Source organism: Onychostoma macrolepis, chromosome 05 (assembly GCF_012432095.1).
Source record: "Onychostoma macrolepis isolate SWU-2019 chromosome 05, ASM1243209v1, whole genome shotgun sequence".
Lineage (NCBI taxonomy): Eukaryota > Metazoa > Chordata > Actinopteri > Cypriniformes > Cyprinidae > Onychostoma > Onychostoma macrolepis.
The window spans coordinates 20,505,845-20,526,620 of NC_081159.1; the positions used below are offsets into that span (position 1 = coordinate 20,505,845).

The window sequence follows — 20,776 nt, forward strand, 5'->3', positions numbered from 1 at the left end:
AGAACGTTTGATTTATTAGTCATAAGACATTTTAATAACTTAAAAGTTTTTCATGTCACTTTTATGCATGCTTGCTGCATATACATATTAATTCTTTGGCAAAATCTTACTGACCGCAAACTTTTGAACAGTGGTGTACATTTTTAGCATTTCAATTTACAGTATATAAAGTAATTCATGTATTATGAACATACATTAGTAACCAGTGACCAATAGTTTATATTATAAATTAACATTAACCTAGATTAATCAGTTCTGTAATGATTGTTAGTTCATGATACCTAATGCATAAACTAATGTCAACCGATTGAACCTTTTTGCAAAGTATTCCTGGTAAAACACTGTGTATTTTCAAAGAGAGTTGAAGATGACAGGTTTTTCTCGTTGAGGTGTGATTGACAAAATGCATCCATCAGATGAAATGTCTTTCCTGCTTAGTTTTAACAGGTTTACAGCAGTCCAGGGTAACACCCAGTTGCATTGTACTGCATTTGGCTGTAGAACGTTACTCAATGAATGGAGCTTTCAGGAAATCACTGAAATCTCCTCTATTGACTGTCCTGATTAGTATTATGAAAAGTACAATGTTTATTTGTTTCTAGCTTTAACACATGGGCATACACACCCTTCAGATTTCCTTTTATTCTATTCTTAAACTGGCACGTGTATTCCTCCTAGATGTGTTCTCCAGAGAAAACCAACTAAGCGACTTTCATTTGAAAACAAGCATTTTCTAAATGGAATAATCATGGCTTTGATTCCATTTTGGAAGTAGCGAGAGTTGGACTGTGTATTAGGAAAAGCAGCACTGAGATGTAAACATTTGGAGCGAGCTGGGAAATCAATCCTACGTCAGCTAATTACCGCTGAATAGGTTTTTAAAATGAAGTTCTCAAAAAAGCTCAGTGGAATCATTGTCTATATTTCAGAGGAGACTCTTCTGAGGTAACCTTCATGACAGTAGCCCTTCATTAAAGCAGAGGGAAGGGAGTCAGGTGCTTTTATGCATTGAGTTCCTAATACATGTAGACTCCCTTACTTCATCCAACCGTTTATTTGATTTAAGCCCTCTCTCTTAGGGTCTGTGTTCTATTCATCTTTGTCAGGCACAAATAAACAGTGTCTATGCAAATTACAGTGCTGAGGCAATAGTTTGACTCTGGCATGTGCTTATTAAGAGAGGGAGTGGTCGTGTAGTGTATACCGATGAAGTTTTGTATGTTGTGATTACAAGAAACAGCCAGCATTGCGGCCATAGTGTTCAAAGAGCTTTTCTTTCAGGGAGTCCATTTCTAAGTATAATTTTGAGACGTGCAAAAACACAAATTGGAAAGTGCTAACTGGGTTAATTAGATGTCTCACATTTTTAAAATATATGTAAAATTTATTTTTGTAATTAAAAAAATACCTATCGAAATTTTACTTTAAATTTTCTGCTAAGTACATTGAATTTGGAAATTATAGAGTCAAGAGTGCAACGACTTGCTGTGAAAAAAAATAGGAAATGATGTCATTAGTATCTAAATCCTATTCATGGATTAAACTATCAGTGTTTGAAGTGTGATTGCTTGCTATATCACTTTTTCTGCCAAGCCACAATCCTCAATCTAGTTTTGAATTTTGACTTTCGTTTAGATAGCTGCAGTGTTTTGCCAGAGGACATTTTGCCAAAATGTATTGTTAGACTTGAACATGCTTGGACTGGCTGTTCGTAAAAAAAAAAAATTAAATAAATATAAAAAATAATCCAAAGAATCTTAGACTCATATACCAAACTTGAAATACAATCTTGGATGAATCATAAACACTTTCTTTTTTTCTTTTGACAAATAACTTTGTTTTGAACTTGTGTCTGAGTGGTTTGACATCCTCAGATTGTGGCTTCACAGAGGAGACTGAAAGCAATAACTTTAACCTACTTTTGTGTTTTAGTCCCATTAAGCAAGTATTTTTCATGAAAAAGTTTGAGCTTATAGTACTTAGAAACCAATGAAGGTACTACGATTCTAAAAGACTATTGTAAAGATCATTAAACTTGTCTGTTTTACCTAATGTTGAGTTAGTTTATGACTTTCTGAACATTGGCTCTTCTCTCCCTTTTTTGCCCTAGTGAGTTCCTCCTCCCAGACTACCTGAACCATATGCAAGAGGATGAGGGGCTGGGACACTTTGAGATGAGTGAGCAGACCTTTGAAGCTTCTTCCTCCTCTTCCTCAGTCCAAACTCCAGTTATCTCTCAAGTTTCCTCTACCATGAACTATGACAACCACACTTCTGCACCTCCTTCCCAAACCCCAAACCCCAGGTCAGGGAACGGAGGGGAGGCCGCACATGGGGACCACCCGAAGTCCACCGCTGCTGTTACCTCTCTGCAAGACCCAGAGGAAGACGAGGGAGAGAAGGAGAGAGGTGGAAGAAAGAAGAAGAGACTAGTGTCAATTACAATTGAGTGAAAACGTTCCGTACCTGTAAACATGTATAATAACAGTCAATGTTCTGTTGCACACTCAATACTTCTGTTGTCGACGGTTTATTATACTCTCAGAAAAAAAGGTACCAAAGCTGCCATTGGGGTGGTAGCTTTGAAAAAAGTACACCTTTGTACCTTATTTAACTGTAAAGAGTGCATATTAAAAGTATTAATACCTAAAATGTATATATTAGTACCTAAACGGTACATTTTTAGTACCTTCTAAAAGGGTACCACCACAGTGACAACTTTTGTACTTTTTTTTTTTTTTTTTCTGAGAGTGTATGTTTTAAGAGCTTATAAACTTGGTGTAATGCCTTTTAATTTGTGGGGGTTACTTTAAAATTGTTGTAAAATCACATTTGATTTGGATTTACATACAAATCTCTCTGAAAGATGATCATGGTTCTAAATTTAAAAAAAGAAAGAAAAAAAAACGAAAGAAAAAATGTGACCTTTTTTGTTAATAACCATTAATATCTGTGACTATAATAAATTTGTTCCATAGAAGCACATTTTTTAATTTAATTATATTTTTATTCATAATATACAGCCTTTTTAACCGCTTCGTGGCGGTCTGTCAAAAAGAATCAAATTGTATACTTTTTTTTTTTTTTTTTGCATTATGTTCAGCTAAGACTGATCTCCTTTTATTATGCGACTTCCTTTTCTCCTATTTCATGTCTGCGCCTTAACTATCACAAACTGCCCCTTCCGACTGTAAACAAACCCGTTACAAACTAAGAAGCTTCAATCCTCTGAGGACCGTTCCGAAAAATGTGAAAGACTGTGTTACTACTTCCATGTGTGTTCAGAGCGGAAATAAAACACTGAATCTGACTGGCACAAAACAACCATGAAACCCTGTCAATGGGTTGTTGTGCATTGACTGACTAATCTAATGTGCTTTAGTGTGTTGTTTTGAATGCGTGTATATGTGAAGAGTAGCCCTGTTTTCCTAGCCCTCTTTTCTGCTGTATGTGTAATGCTGCTAAATTTTGTAAACTGTGCCTCGTCAATTCGATCTAAAGAGCTGTATGTGAATTATTTGGGTTTAACATTCTTCTTTTGATTGTGACATATGGAAGAATTGTCAAAGGGGTCATGTTTTAATAGAGTGGAAGGAAGGTGATATTTCCATAGCCTTTCCCATTTTATTGCTGTTGGAATTATACTATGGAATTTTCTCCATAGCTTGATGCCATAGTTGTATGTGCCTAATATTCTCCCAAACAAAGTTTATGAACACCCTGTGACTATGGCATGAGCCTTGATCGAAGATGTAACTTGATTGCGACCTTGGAATATGTAGCATTTGTTTTGTTCGGTAGTTGTAACGATCATGTATCTTCGCTTCCTTCGTGTGATATTGCACCTGGCAATCAGTCAGTCTCGAAGCTGCTCCATTCCAATATGATTTTGTAGGGAACAAAAAGTTTTAATAAGCGTTGTGCAATATTGTTTTGGATGATTCACGTGGTCCAAAATTAAAACCTTTTATACTGCAGTGGACAATGAGCTGAATGACTGAAGATAATGAAATACAGGAAGGGGGCTAGTCGAGGGAAAAGGCTAAAGCATGTGCCCTGCGATAAACCGTTCATATGAATTGTTAGTGTACAAACAGTGAAAGAAATCACATTGTGTTACAAAAACTAGGTTGCAATATCTTTCTCTGATGTCATTTCCCTTGAGACGGTCTCCCGCTTATCTCACTCTCTCCATTTTTGCGACCGCCGGCTATAGCTCAAACTCAATTACTTCATAGTCTGAGAGTTTGTAGTGACGCATTTATCCATAAGACAATATTGGCTGTCTGTCCCAGATTGCTCTTTGTGCTACTTGCATGTTTTCCGTGCAAAAAGAAATATGGGGATGGGGGGGGGGGGGATCAATATAGCATGGGTTGATTCGTTTGTTGGATGTTGTTTCAGATATGTGCAACTACCATTTTGTATACAATATTCAATCTTTGGTGTTCAGTTGTTTGAGCAGAAAGAAAACGTGACATTTCAGTAGTCATAATGCTTTTTTTTTTTTTCCAGATTCTGTATCGATGACAGTTACCTTAAAAAGTGTCAATTTGTACATTTGTAATATCAGTGTGAGTGTGAGTAGTTATTTGACTTGAGCCTCGTAGTGTTCGCTTTTGTGACCATGTCTTATTGATATATATACTCTATATTCTTTTTTTAAAGCCTATAGTTTTAGTCGTATCTTGTGCCTTTGGATATTGGATCTGTATTGTATTTTAATTGGCATAAACATGCATTGATATGAATTCATAATGTTTTGTAGACAGAATGCTGGTAGACTTCAAATGTAGCTTGAAACTAAAAATATTTTTCAAGTGCTATTCGACACATGGTTTAAACTGTATGTTTTGTGTTTATTTTCATAAAGACAAATGTATTAGTCATTTTGTATCTCTTCAGTGGTTCTTATCCGTTTCTGTGCCAATTCAGATTTATTGAATGATGTTTTGTAAAAACATTACGTACATTAAGATTTGCAGTAAATGGTTACAGCCTAACACTCCCAAGTTTGCATAAATTCATTGCTTCCATTCTTATTGCTAAATACTCATTCTGGTTTATTTGCCATACAATATTCCAAAACATATATACACTAGTGTTCATATATTTTTTAAAGAAATTAATACTCCCTCAGCAAGAATGCTGTTCTTTTTAAACGGTCTATTACTCAATTAACCCTGAAAAATATATATCAAGGCTTTCCAAAAAATATTAATAATAATAATAATATTCAATATTGATGATAGGATATTTGATTTCTGAAGGTGACACTGAAGACTGGTGTAACAGCTTTGCCATCACAGGATTACACTTTAAAATATTAATTCTATAGATGATTAAATATATATTAAAATAGAACAGTTACTTCAGTTTTTAATTATATTTCATTGCTGTTTTACTCAATTTTGGCAGCCTTGTTGAGCATTAAATACTAAAAATTCAAAAATCTTACCATCCCCAGACTTTTGAACTGTAGTGTATATGTGCACTATTAACTAGGTAAATAAAGATTACCTAAAACATACATATTTGATCTTAGAGTGTGCGTATGGTAAAATTATAAAAACTCCATTCTCAAGTCAACAATTTGGATGTTGACTGGGCTCTTTTATGTAATAATGACATTAATTAGGGGGCGTTTACAATGCAGAGATTTAAAACATTTTATTAGCAAGGCCCTTGGTTCCTCTGTACAGGTATGTGTATGACCATGTTCATAAACTGCTGAAAACGTTTTTGCATTGCATATACCAGTTTTCTATCTCAAAAAAAAAAACCGCTGGTGTGTGAGAGGACGGTAATAAGGAAATTCTTGGCAAACAGGTGCACAAACACATGCTAAAAGAAACAATGAGAGGCTTTTAATTTTGCCTTGGCATTCTAGAAGAAGTTTTTGTGACATAGCACGGTATTTGCAGAGTCCAAGCACCTGCTTGTGATTTGGTGTCCTCCGGCAGCGTGACCCACATCAACCCTGGAGGGGTGGTTAAAGAAAGCCCTAAAAATGGGTCGAGTCAGATAACGTTCACAAACTGAAGGGTTTTGATTCATTGTGACTGAACTACTATCTTAAAATGTCAAAAACTGGTCCAGAATCTATTTTATAATGATGTCCATGACATTGACAATGACCACTTTTACTTTTCCATTGCTGTTGGCCACATCAGTGCTTCAAGCAACATGACCTAGCATCGCTTTAATTTACTGTTAAAGACATCAATGGTTCTACCGGGCATAAATCTAAGGGCACGTCTTGTGCCAAAGCTTTTGCCTTCTACACCTGCAAACATTAGTCAAATGGAGTTATACAACAACCACCTTTTGTCTACCTTGTATCTATTTTGTGGTGCTGGATTAGAGTTCTGGATTAGGCCCCACAATCCTTTTTATTCTATACCAAAGCACATCAATATTGAATGCAGACTACTATACATGTGTGTAAACTTTGTTCAAGTTTTGAAAAGGAGCATAAAATGTATCATTTCATTCACTACAATTCGATTTTCAATGTCCTTACATTCTAACGACTTCAAATATTTTTTCCAGTATTCTTGATCTTGAGTTACACATGGCATTTCTGTATAAACCCAATCTTGCATTATACATGGCAGCTCAGAAGAACTATTTGAGCGTTAAAGTGATTTCAGACATTTTACTCATTTCCGGCACTTTGGTCATTTCAACAACACTACTTCCAAAATCCCGCATAAGCAAGAGGCCATTCCTGATCAGCTGAAAAACCACAGGCTGCTCTAATGACTCTTTTTTGCTGCTGAGCCTGGGATTGTCTTGTAAGTTTTCAAGATGGTCATCTGACAGGTAGGGAAATTTTATATGTGGTATTCCAAAAAACAGCTTACAGCACCTTTGTCTTCATCGCTAATGACATTTCAAATGTGTTTGGAGTAAAGAGGACTGAAAAGAATTTGCTCCACGCTGGTGAGTCTTCACAAGGAGAGCTCCACCGTCACCACTGTTATATAATGGCCAAACCGAAGAGAGTAATTGGAAAGTGTAATAATGCCTCCTTTTTTATAAACACCTTGATCAATTCACTTCTCTTCTTTGCCAAAGCCTCTTAGTCAAGTAGAAAGGTTCCAGCAATGGTGAAATCATATTTATCAAACAGGATCCCAAAAAAACTAAATAGATATATGCGAAATGCTCTCCAGATGCAGAGGTTGTCTAAATATGATATAATATTTGTGATGAATGTTATGCTCTTCATAACATTCATCACATAATGTATAAACATGGGTCCAAATTGGATAATTTATTTCTCTTCTGATGATGCTCCATTTTGACATCTGGCACTGATTTGATTTAAACAAGCAGATTTGTCATAAACCATTGACCAAGACCATTAGCAAGTACCATTAGTCTTTCAGATTCAGAACTTAAATGCCTCGATGACTTTGATTTACCACCAGCCAGACTGTCACGGTGCACACAGCAGGGAGGAACGAGGAACACGGAGACGAGGATAAACTTCAAAATAATAGTCTTTAATGGTGACATCAGGACAGGGCAAGACAAGGCAAGGCAAGGCAAGGTTCACACAGACAGGAACACCGGGGAATAACGAGTATACCAGACAAACTACTAACTAAACCGGCAGGAATACACATGACAATTACTGATAATGACTAAACACAGCTGGACAAGACTTAACTAATGATAACACTTTAACAAGGACAGGAACAAGACCAAATATGGAAACAAGAGGCAGGAACAGATGACACACATGAGAGAGGACTGACACAGACTGGATTTCTTTTGAGATTCTGGAGGCTGTATTTATTTACTACAAATATAATGTTTCTTTTGGGGACGGGTAATACTGATTAAGCTTAACCCAAAATGAAGATTGTAACACAGTACGCTCCCATTTTTCTCTCTCTCTGCCACATTCGGTCTACGATCATATCTCTATCTGGAGGTGATTATGCCAGTGTCCACCTGTGCTGGATTAGGCTGCATAGTTACTGTTCTTGTTATGTCAAAACAACAAGAAAGGCACAAATCGTGCAGTAAATTTATTGAAACAGATTCCAAAACATGAGTTCAGGTCAAAGGGTCATAAAAGAGATTTGCCCCTGAAATTTTGCGTGTAACTGAAATTTGCCGGGAACTACTTACATAACTGAAAATGGAAAGAAACCAAGGTCAATTTATGTTTATCCAAAATGTTTGACAAATGTTTCAGCTTGATTTGTCAAAACAAACACTCTTCTTGTAACACATCGAATGCGGTGCAATGGAAACCTTTATATTTGATTAACAACTTCTAGTGGCAGAGAAAGGAAAAATTTATGGAAGAATGAAAGGAGGAAAACTGACTTTGCAAATGACAGAATGTTCAAAAAGCAAAATACAGGGCTGTCAACAGATTATATAATTATATCTGATGTGAATGAACAATTTCGTAGCTGACTACTGTTGCTTATGGAAGCAAGATTCAGCAAATCTTTTATAAATTTATAAAATAGTGAAAATGAAAAGCACAATAAGCATTTCATTATTGAAGTGTTAAGTGTGGGCCAAACTTTAAAAAATGAATTAAAATTGAATTATTTGATTTTTTTTTCTTTCACATGCATAGAAAATGCATCAACCCTGTTTAATTAAAATAAAATCATTACAAGACAATACAATACAATTTAAATGTAGTTTAAAGGGGTCATATGATGCGATTTTATGTTTTCCTTTGTCTTTGGAGTGTTACAATCTGTTTGTGCATATAAGATCTGTAAAGTTGCAAAGACTAAAGTCTCAAACCCAAAGAGATATTCTTTATAAAAGTTAAGACTCTGCCACGCCTTCCTAACAGCTCATTTAAATATGCCCCCATATGTCTACGTCACTGTGTGGGAAGATTTGCATAACACCGGCAAATGTATACGCAATGAAAGAAGGCGTAACTTTTATTCTCACTGTAGTATTGTTGTTGCCGCTGCCATGTTGTGGAGACGCTGTGTATTTTGTTGTGAAAGCGAAAGTACTTTGTTTGGCCTTCCAAATGAGTACACAACTAGAAATCAGTGGTTAAGTTACATTTACAACACTGTTCCAGAACAGTACTACGCAAATATTCAAGTGTGTGCAGCGCATTTTACGGAGGACTTTTTCCTGAACCTACGAGAGATTAGCCTATGAGAGAACACTATGAATAGCTGTGAACACTATAAAGTGGGGCAATTCCAAAATCACAAGGACAGTCTGGTGCTTCTGACTCACAGCCTGTAAGTATGTTTTCATATTTAAAGAATTTGCCACTGACTATTCAAATGCGAGTTTAGAGCTGTGTAGAGTAGTGCTTGTTTGGCGTTTCTACGATCACAAATGCAGACATGGTATAGGGAATTATCTGGCCTTAATTTATCTGCCAACTGGGAGAGAGTGTGGTCCAACCTCAGCTTAACATCTAAAAACTTGGCTCATCGTCTTATTCACTTCAAAGTCATTCATAGAGCATACATAACTCCTTACAAAAGATTCAAAATGAAACTACAACCAAATTTGAACTGCCATATATGTAATACTGCATCATCAGGTACTTTTCTTCATATGTTTTGGGAGTGTCCTATCGTCATTAATCTATGGACACATGTAAACCTGGTTTTATCCTCCTTACTACAAATTGATTGCTTTGCTAACCCAAGTTTGTGTCTTCTTAATGATGATTCTGGTCTCTGTATAAGCTTAATACAAAAGAGAATGTTGTTTGCTGGTTTTACAGCTGTGAAGAAGACAATAATAGAGAACTGGTTTACACACATGTGTGGAAAAAATATTGGATCCATAGCCTCCTGAAAATAGTGACTTGTGAATGTACAACAGCGCAAATTAATGGAGCCAAGCCTTCTACTATTGATGCTTGGAAGGGTTTTTTCTTTAACATACTCGATTGTATGAAGGAATGACTTGTTTTTTTGTTTTTCTTTTCCCCCTCTATCGCTCTCTCCTTTTTGACAGGACTTTTGAAGTGTTGATTGTATGTCTGTTGTTTTGTTTTGTTTGTTTTGAATGGATGTTGTGATGTAGTTTGTAGAAATGAATAAAAAGTTTATAACAAAAAACAAATGCAGACATGGTAATGTTTACGCGGCACGGCGCAACACGTAAAAAGACAGTATAAGTCATAATCAGTAATTATGTCCTTACTGAATGCAACAAATGCCTCATTTATAATGGGTTTTATTGTTTTTGTCTCGTCGCGCCGGGACACGACATCACAATACAGTAAGGGACTGGATAGCTGGCCAATCAGAGCGCACCTTGCTTCTCAGAACGATGAGCTTTGTAAAAACGTGTTTCAGAAAGGTGGAGCATAGAGGAGCAACAATAAATGTACAATAATGTGTTTTTTTGAACCTCGAATCGCGTAAACATATTGCATTACACCAAATACACAAAATAATGTTCTTTTTAGCAACATCATATGACCCCTTTAATTTTCTCTTTTATTTAGTAGCTTTTAAAGTTGCCCTGTATGTAAAGTCATTTATTTCAAAAAATCAGTAGGTGGGGCTCATGTTTGAAAGTTTGGTATTGTTCTATTGTGTTACACTTTCCTGGTTGCAGTTGCTCTTGATATCAACACTGACACTAGAAAAAAAACTTCTGTCAATGCCAAATCAAGGACGAAAAGGATGTTACACTGCACAACGCCATTGTTCACTGGTTAAAGAGTACAAGTTCAAACATGTTTTATTAGTTTTACTTTTAAAGTCAAATACAATACTGACCAATGAAATGTACTAGAGTGAAAGTAAAACTAACATGTAAACATTCAAGTATGGAACTTGAAAATCTAATCAAACATTACATAGTAAAGCCATAAAATCCGTTTGTGGCTGTAAAGTTAAAACCACACTGTCAGGGAAAAGAATGCTATGCTTTTGAGATCACTGCCATATACACAGGGCCTAAAATTAACACTCGCCAAGCACCAAATGCGAGTAAAAAAGTGACTTTTACCTGAGAAGATTTTGCTGCTTCATTTCGGAAGATTAACTTTTCCCTTCTTTATTCTTCATCAGAACCCGAGAATGTGGCGACACATACCTGGGGTTTCGCCGTCTAAATGCTGCAGTGAAGTAGGCTATAGTTTGAAAGGGCTGCGCTTTCGGCTGAACACAGATGCCGAGCCGCTTCAGACAGCTCACCAGAAGCACTTCAGCAGACGAAAACACACACAATTATGTCAAAATGCACGATTTTGGCGAGTTACCTCATAAACATAGTCTTAAATGAGTAATAAAGTCTTAAATGACCATAAAGATTATGGAGAAAATTGGATATGTGTCAGATCTGCGACATGTGCATCAGGTTTTAAAGAGACAGCACTGATTTAAAGTGAAACCTGCTGAAGTCTGTCATTGATGTAAATCAAAGAACAAAAGAAAAGGAGAAATCATTGGACTGTTCTAGTCGCTGATTAACTTTTGTAGCTTGAATAAAGATTAATCTGTATAGTTTATGCATATACTATTTATAGTTTATGTGAAGATTGTTGTAAAATCACTTAAATTAAAAGTTGTTTTATATTTCAGAGCCTATTAAATGTTAAAAATAATGGCTTTCAATTATACTGTAATGTTGAATGGCTAGAATTAATAGGTAAAATTGGGGGAAAATGCATAGAGACACCAGTAGTAAGACAAATTTAAAACATTGTAAATATGTTTAGTCATTGTAGTAGTAATAACTGCCTGTTTTTGCAAAAAGAGTTTCATGGCGGGCAAAAAAAGAGTTTTGGCCAGTAAATTTTAATCACGTCACCGGCCATTGGCAGGTGTGGCAAAAAGTTAGTTTTAGGCCCTGCATATACAACAAATCAAACATCAAGACCAGGCAGGCTGCAGCATTTCAAGAAGCCAAGAAGCTGATATAACTCCTTAGGTGCAATTATGAATGGGGTGTTATACCAACAGATTGTGTAATGAAAGGTACGTCATGACAGAGCCCACAGAGCACTGTTTAGCTGTTTCTCTCCAATATGTCTGTTGAAATGGAATCTGGATTTTTTTTAAAAATCCCTTTTCTTTTGATGATTAACACATCTATACCGGATGATCCATAATAACGATGGCAGCTAATATTAAACACAAGTGACAGAGAAATGTTTGATTTTCTTTTCTCCCTTTTTGCATGATATAAAATTAACATTCCAGGTATCTGGCGAACAGAGATAACGTTTATTCTGACTCATTTTTCATTCTGAGCACAAGTATGTTTTTGCCTCAACAGAACAGTTTCTTGGCACATTACTGAACTGTAATATACACTCAGACATACTGTCATCTGATGTTTGCTGTTGTTGCCTAGGAAACAGTCCACGTAGCTCTGCTTTGGAGCGAGTGGAAAGAGTCTGGAAGCAGGAGTTCATCTCCTTCATGTCACTGAAGCAGCAGCCCACAGATGAAATGATGAAGAGCACTACCCGTCACAAATGATGATCTAATTCTGTCGTCATTCAGATATACTGACTTAAACCTACATAGATGTGCCAAACTCAAACTGACACACAAGTTCAAAACTTGGTTTTTAGAGATGTCATTCAGCAACAAGCCCAAAGGTTAGTATAAACAATATTTGCCTTCAGGAATTTCTCTATTTGATACTTACTTTTTCTGTTATCCTTCTTACTTTGTGCCAATGTACAGTAGTAGTGCAGATTTCCTTTGCTAAGTGAAGCAAGTGTTATAAAATGAATGGTCAAGTGTGTAATTTCTTTCCACGTGGCACCAACCAGATCTGCAAAACACGTCTGTTTTCAAACACTCCCCCGGTCTGCCACTGCTTGGACAAATATGTATCCTCACACCATTGGTTGATCAAATATTATGATGTTGCTCAGATTGTAATTCCATTTGGTGCCACAAATAGCACAGAAATTACACGTCACCTTAAAGTCTTTTTTTTATTATTATTATTTCTTTGCGTTCCATTATTTCATGAGAATGTGTCCAGTTTTTTTATTGCAGTTTTCCATTGCATGTTGGAAAGTAGATGGAAAACTCAATCTAATGCAAATGACAAAGTTTCAAACATAACACGATAAGAGTGATATTTTCCAGAATGGTAGAATGTCAGTAAATTGGGAGTGTAGTAGATGGGGAGAAAAGATAAGTTCAGCATCCATGTGACAGTAGCGCCCACACACACACAAAATAGTGGTGGTGAAAAAAAAATCAACAACATGTTTATTAGATTATAAATGACTTGCTTCTTGTCAGACCAAGGCTGCATCTCATTACTAGATTTACTTGATATTAGTGCTGCGGTAAACAATATAGATCATGACAGAGTAAACGTACCTATTAAGCTCACCAAAATCTACACTGAGACATTTTTAGTGCACAAGATATTGGTTTCAGTACAAAAAGTTAAGTTAAAATAAAATATTAATCTCTCACACAAAAATATTTACTTTTATTTTAAATGACAAAAGCATTTCAATTAAGATATACATAATTAAATTCAAAAAGTCTGGCTGTGCTTAATTGGTACATTTTTGTACCCTTTAAGCACACCCCTGTTCCCATTAAGCTCACATCATGTTTTATTAAAAATTAATGTTTATTTTAAGGAAAATTTCTAAAGAACAATCGTAAAAAAAAAAAAATTTTGAAGGTACAAAGTCAATCACAAAAAAACAACAACACTAAAATGAAGCAACAAGGCATTCAATTTGATCAGTTATATATTCATAATGAAGTGTCATCCAAACACATTGCAACATCTAGTCCACGTTCAGCTAAGTAACACATTCAAGAATCAAATAAAACAAACCAATAAAACATTTAATTCATGGGGATGAATACAGAAACTAGCCTCATTATGAAACCACTTTTTAAATGGATGTCAATTTATCTATAGTCTCTTATGGCTGGAATACACTACACGATTTTTGCTCTGATTTTCCACAGATTTACAGTCTGGAGAAGTTGATGCTAGTTGCCAAAGATCAGAGCCAGTCTGTAGATTTGCGTTGACAGAATCCATTGAAAATCGATTAATTTAACTTAAAGTGACAACCATGTTTATGAAGTATTTACATTGACGTTCAATGTGAATGAGCTTAAAGAGAGCACACTGAGCTTAATTGGAGCAGCAACAATTTTTAATACATTTCATGTAATATTTATTAAAATGACAGGATTTTTACTAAATAAATAGTCTAGGTCATGTATTAAGTTCATACATATTTTAATATGAACAACTATTATTAACAATATCTATGAAATTATACTTTTTCTTATTGATGTCACACTGAAGCTGTGTGATTTTCATAGTAGTGCACCCTTTAAGCTCACCTTACAATAATATGAAATCTTTAGAAATTACAGCACTGTAAAACGACAGACCAGCAATAAACTGTCAATTTATAATATTATGGATGTAAAAGTACAAGCCAGTCATGCCTGTGAAGTAATATATTAGCGTAGCACACAATCTTATACAGCTAGTCAGCTAACTGTGTTCTGTAGCACCTGCGCTATGTTGCTAAAACTATCTTTTGGATCTAATGTAATTATTTCCTACATCGAAGTTCCAGGTTATATTATGCAAAAGTCTGAACATTAATCTCTTAATTTTACAATAAGTAGTGAAACTTACCCAAAATAAAGGCTTAAACATCTATAAAAAAAATGCACATTTAAGGGGCTCCTCTTTTGGTGAAAGGTTTTAGACAGCTTTTAAAATGGCCGCCAGACAGTGTGAACACACGGAGACCCATATCTCAGTGTGCAATGATCTGATTGACTTGAAATTATAGGAGGTATATAGTAACAAACATATCAATTGGTTAAGACATCAAGTAGGTTAATAAATTATTTTTTCTTTTTATAATCTGATCTCAAAAATGGAAGTGTGCTTAATGGGTACGTGTGCTTCATAGGTACGTTTACCCTACTCATAGAATGATAACAAAACTATATGGCTATACAAGGACAGGCTTTACGATGGTTTAGATCCTACCTGTCTGGCCATTACCACTTTGTTTATTTAAACAGGGAATCATCTTAAATAACACCAGGAAAGTATGGAGTGCCACAAACACCTGTCTTAGGCCCTCTGCTGTTTTTATAACATACATGTTGCCCCTTGGTAATATTATAAAAAAATACGGGATTAGCTTGCATTGTTATGCTGATGATACTCAACAATATATTTCAGCAACACCAGATGAAACTTCTAAATTATCTAAGCTATAACAGAGTGTTAAATACACTCTTAAAATAAAGGTGCTTCAAAAGGTTTCTTCACAGCGATGCCATAGAAGAACCATTTTTATTCCCATAAAGAACCATTCAGTCAAAGGTTCTTTAAAGAACCATCTCGATCTTACCTTTTTATAATCTGAAGAACCTTCTTTCGCCACAAAGAACCTTTTGTGAAACAGAAAGGTTCTTCAGATGTTAAAGGTTCTTTATTGAACCATTTAGACAAAAAGGTTATTCTATGGCATCGTGAAGCACCTTTATTTTCAAGAGTGTATGTAAAAGACTGGATGACCAATAATTTTCTCCAATTAAATTTGGGTAAGACAGTGATATTACTTATTGGACCAAAAAGAAAAAGAAAAAAAAAAACAGTACCCAGAAACTCTTAGATTACAATTTCCATCTAGTACTGTTACTTCCTCTACAGTCAAAAACATGAATATTATATTAGACAGCATTGTCTTTAAAAAAAAATCATATTTCACGTTGCAGCATTTTTCCATCTTAAAAATCGTCAAGCTAAAGCACACGTTACCTGTTTCTGATGCAGAAAAGCTAGTTCATGCATTCATGACGTCTAGACTACCACTGCTATGTGGTTGTCCTACATCTTGAATAAACAAGCTACAGGCAGTCCAAAATGCACCAGGTCAAGAAAATATGATCATATTTTACAATCTCTACACTGGCTACCTATTAAGTTCTGTATCAGTTACAAAATATTGCCACTTTCTTATAAGGCACTAAATGGTTTAGTACCTAGGAGTATGTTGGTTTGGGGTTCAGACATACTCTCTCTGTTTAAATCTAAATTGAAGACAAATCCCTTTAACCAAGCGTTCACTTAATGCATCTCATAACCCTGTACTCCAGTTATATCTGATCAAATGCACATTATCATTCTTTGCTTGAAACGGTTGAACAGCAGCTATGCTAATTTTGTTTTTAATTATGTTTTTCTGTTTCTACCATAGGATGGGTATCTATGGTATGGAATTAATGGAATATTAATGGAATAATATGGAATTAAACATGACATTTCTACGTAGTAAAACTGAAATCTTATATTCTTGTAAAACATAGTCTACTCCAATAAACGTTTTGTTTATAACTTTAGAAAATAGTTTTTTTTTTGTTTTGTTTTTTTTTAAAGTGTAGATACAAAGCAGCTAATGTTACCATACAGAAGTATTTCAAAATTGTACAGTTAAAAGTGCACATCTGGTGCAAGCTGTTTGAAAATTTCTTATGAGGTCATGGTTTTATGAGAAGAGCTTAATGAAACAATGCTCCCAAAGCCCAAAGAGATTCAAAAACTGATTTCTTTTCCGCATTACTCTGTCTCTACACAATGTCCAGAATGAGTTTTAAAGCTCCTGTAGTAGTAATAAAATAAATCTGAAAAATAACCTATGCATTAACAGTTCCAGCACGTATGCTGAGTCACTTTAATAAGAGCAGATATTTTTCTATTCTGTGTGATCCAGTAGGTTTGACGCAAACCGGGAACCTCTCCTCCCTTCCAAGGATATGTTTGTTATCACGGCAGCCAAATGCTGCTCTGAGACAGTTGGAGGAGCATTCTTCATCATTTCACAACAACAAGAAGACAGCAAGTACTCTTTGACATTTCTCACCAATGAGAAATGAGTCCCACCAGACAGAAATATGCCATTCAGCAAACTAAGTCATATGGTTGATATTCTGAAGATGTGGTGTCACAATTCGGATCGTTTTGTGGTAAAACCTCGAATTCTATGGGAAAAAATAAACAAATAAATGATCCTCTCAAAAACAGTCTCAGTCCTGCTTTCCACTATTGCCCTGTGATAACCATCACTGGCCCGAAGTATCTGGAGCAAAACCCAACAACATCACGCTAGGAAGTGAATCAGCCTGCCCCTCAAAAAAAGACACAGAAACAGTGTCCAGCTAAGTGCGGTCCTTCCCATCATAAATAAGAAAAACGTTTGAGGAGAAAGAAAGGCCTCACTAAAGCCATCAGGAGGAACGACTGATGACACTAGCATGTGTTCACTTCCTCCCCAGTTGCCTAAAGCCATTGTGATTGCTTTCACAGACAGCAGAGCCCAGGCATAGTCCACCCACCGACTGTCTGACCTTTATATAAGCTTAGCTGTGGGAGGAACCCTCCGTTTTACACTCACAAGCACAAGGCGGAACGTTTAAGGATACAGAACAATGGAGTAGAAGAGAAGTTAAATACAATTGTATGTGCAAAATGACAGAAAGGAGTCAATTACCAGCATCAGCCACAGCAGCATCTCCCATTTCCACCTAAAACGTTTTCTCTAAATACACATCTTGCTTATTATGTGACTTCCAGATGAAGGAAAACTCCACAGAGTCACTCTGTCTAAAGGTCTGGATGATAAAATGAGTGTTTTAACATTCTAAGACCCACTGTGGCAAAACTGCAACACTTGTTTATACTGTATTTAGCAATTACACAGTACCCGTTCTTCACATTAAATATGAGCTGAAATTACATATAACAGCAGCTCACACTATGAAATGTTTCATAGCAACCAGTCTGGCAGGAAAATATTTGCCTATACCGTGCCTACTGATACAGTGGCTGCCTACTTTGTGTAAATATTCAATTAAAAATATATAATACTGTATTTTAAACATGGCAGAAATGAAATGGTGGACTTTTTAAACCACCAACTTTAATGCTAAACTGTAGCTAAATATTCCAAATGATTTTTTTTTTTAAATTTATTGTAGTCTAATGAAACTCTGACTGAACCATAGCATACCAGGAAGGGTTTATAGAGGTCAATACAACTGTACTTCAGGCCTCTAAATATGCATTTTCAGGTATTTTACAGGCAAGTAAATTGAGGTTTAGGAAGATTCCAGGAAAAAGGTGTTCACTTGCTGGCTACTTGTATGGTTAATTATAACAGTGGTAAAACATTTGCAACCTTTAAAGCCCAGCATTACAATTTTCCAATACTTAACTTCACCACAAAACAAAATATGAATAAACATCATGATTTTCATGACTAAAAAAGAAAAACATATATATATTTAAGGGGGGAAAGCAATACATTATCAATATCAGTGCTTGACTCCCTGAGGATTAAACGGGAGGGAAAGATATTCACAAGTTGTTCTTTCGCAATGTCTGAATACAGACACATAAACAGACGAAAATAGATACTTATGGGTAAGATTTCTTAAAGATTGAAGAGATGAGGAATGTGCTACTGGATCTAACACACACAGACACGTTTATGCACGCTGGACAATGTTCTACTTAAATCTTTCACATCTGGACACCAATCCTCAATCACCCACATGGCAGGCTTTGCAAACACAGTGGAGTGGAGTGAACTGTATCAAGAGAACAGTGAGTTCAGATGGCCTCCTTCAGCCAAAATATCATCCTTCTCTCTCACACACACATGCACATAAACTGCCATGGATCTTTGTTTCTCATCACAGTACCATGTGTGACTCTGCTTATGAAAATAAAATAGATAAAAGGAACAAAACCGAGTTACAGAGAGGAAAAACACCAGTGCGAGAGGAAGAACGAGAGGAGAGCGATGAAAGAGAAGAGGATTGTTGTTTACGACTTGCAAAGCATAAATCTTTTGGCGAGAAAAAGATGACAAGATGATGGTTAAAAGAAACCGTGTGGATTTAAACAAAAGCTTAAGACACTTTGTAACACAAGGCACTGGCAGCAAGCTCTAATTCCTCCTCGTCTTCTGAAAACTGGCGCTGTGTCCATGAGTGAAGTTTGCTATATTCTGCAGTATGGTACACCTCTTTGCCCACACTTCCTTTTTCCCCAGGGTGTGCCGATGTTCTTTCATATTATGGTAAATATGACTTGAAATAGACATAAACATCTGTTTTCAGAAACCCTGTCCTCTCGGATTGACCATTTAGAGGTTGCAACATGTTGGCAAGTAAAGATGGTAAAATCATCAAGCGTTCTACACGTCATATAAGTTTAAATCTGCTCTGAGGAATGAAAGGAATGTTGTTAAACTCTAAACTGTAAGTGCTTGGTTGACCAAGATAACTGCATCATAAAGCACCACATCATTAATTTTTTAATGCTTGTTTTTAACAAGCAAAACACATTATATTAGCCGCCAGGGATGAGCCATCAGTCCTTTCCATACTGTTATGCTAAACCATTTGAGTGAAAATAAACCAATGAAATAAAACAGAACCATACGCAGAGAAAAGAAGTGAGAAAAAAACACTGTTGGGATTAATGATGAAGTTATGATTATATTCATGCTGCTCCTTATACAGTCCACATGGCTGTCCCATCTGAACAGTGTCTGTAGTCTAAATATCCATAACTTAAGTGGATTATATTGTCAACACAACTGTCAGAAGAGGGTTTTTACAACCTAGCAGGACACAGATCGTTGCAGGAACAGTGCCTCCTAGTGGTAACATAAACAATTACACATGTGCTGCACATATTCTAAAGTGTTACGATAAATGCAATTCCCTGCCTGGAAAGCAGAAGTCCTGAGTCAGTTCCTTCAAGACATTTATACTGCCGAGAGGCATTACAACACATAGAAACACATAACAAAGTCAAACAAAATCTGCTCACCTGCTGGGTGGAGAAGCCCTGCAGCAACTAATGGCTTCAACAATGACTTCATTCTCTTCATGTGCTCAGGTGAGGTCATCCATAACAAAGCACCTACAGCAAAAACAGATCAATGAAAGGAGTCAAGAATATGAGCATCTGTCCTAGATAAACATAAGCCCCGTTCTCACCTCAGGTACAACATAGCGTCATTGCTTGGGTTTGTCGACTGTATTTAGGATCTTGTCAGCATGAAGAAAGCCTTTAGGGTACACGCTGTCTTTTTATTCAGGGAAATGTTGCCATATATCATGGGAATCTGTCTGTCATCTGCTGTCAGGAAGTACACGAGGTGATGAATGGTGCAATGACGGCAGCGTACATCTTTTATCATGTCAGCTTCTTTAGAAGACTGTGTCTTCTGTGTCAAGGAAATCAGTGCTCTAAACTGCAATTAAATCAGTCACAAATGCGACAAGATATTAAAATTTAGTCAGGAAAATTTTGTGCGCGTCCATAACTGGTTTTTCGTAAGTCATTTATTAAAAGTACGAGCTACCCGCGCGCAGCGGCGTCGAACACAGCGCGAGCATCGATGTCTGATTCATGAGTAAACGACTCTTATGAAACGGTTCTTTTTAACAAGTCATTCAAAAAAGACTCGCGAATCAGTCAGTGAATCGGTAGAAATCGTTACTGAGTTCACATCTGGCTCCCTCATTGAACTGCAGCTGTATTTGCCCAAGTGTTCAAACCATACAGATATAGGCTTTTATTCTTTAAACCAATGACAATTAAGTTGTGTCGCTTCCCATCATGCCTTGTTCTGGTTATGCACAGATTTTGCTCATCTCATTAGCATACTTCAAATTAGTCTACTCTTCAGATGAGAACGAGAATTTATAAATACATTTATAGATACAGATTCAGTTTGGTTATATTA

At 36.0% G+C, this 20,776-nt stretch overlaps 1 protein-coding gene and 1 long non-coding RNA gene across 5 annotated transcripts in view; one reads left to right on the forward strand and one right to left on the reverse strand.

Moving 5' to 3' along the window:
* zbtb44 (zinc finger and BTB domain containing 44) overlaps positions 1–5,320 on the forward strand; it is a 17,264-nt gene extending 11,944 nt beyond the window's left edge. Inside the window, exon 6 of one of the 4 annotated variants that reach the window (XM_058775404.1) lies at positions 2,111–5,320. In XM_058775404.1, coding sequence (XP_058631387.1) covers positions 2,111–2,453 — 343 coding nt within the window. In that variant the 3' untranslated portion in view covers positions 2,454–5,320. The remainder of the gene's footprint in view (positions 1–2,110) is intronic. The other 3 variants (XM_058775403.1, XM_058775402.1, XM_058775405.1) reach the window with 3 other exon arrangements.
* LOC131540488 (uncharacterized) lies at positions 2,234–20,614 on the reverse strand. The gene is made up of 3 exons (XR_009271289.1): positions 20,025–20,614; positions 19,855–19,947; positions 2,234–2,369 (listed from the first exon to the last, which is right to left on the reverse strand). It is a non-coding gene; the product is annotated as an uncharacterized LOC131540488 (long non-coding RNA).
* Positions 20,615–20,776: the final 162 nt, after the last annotated feature.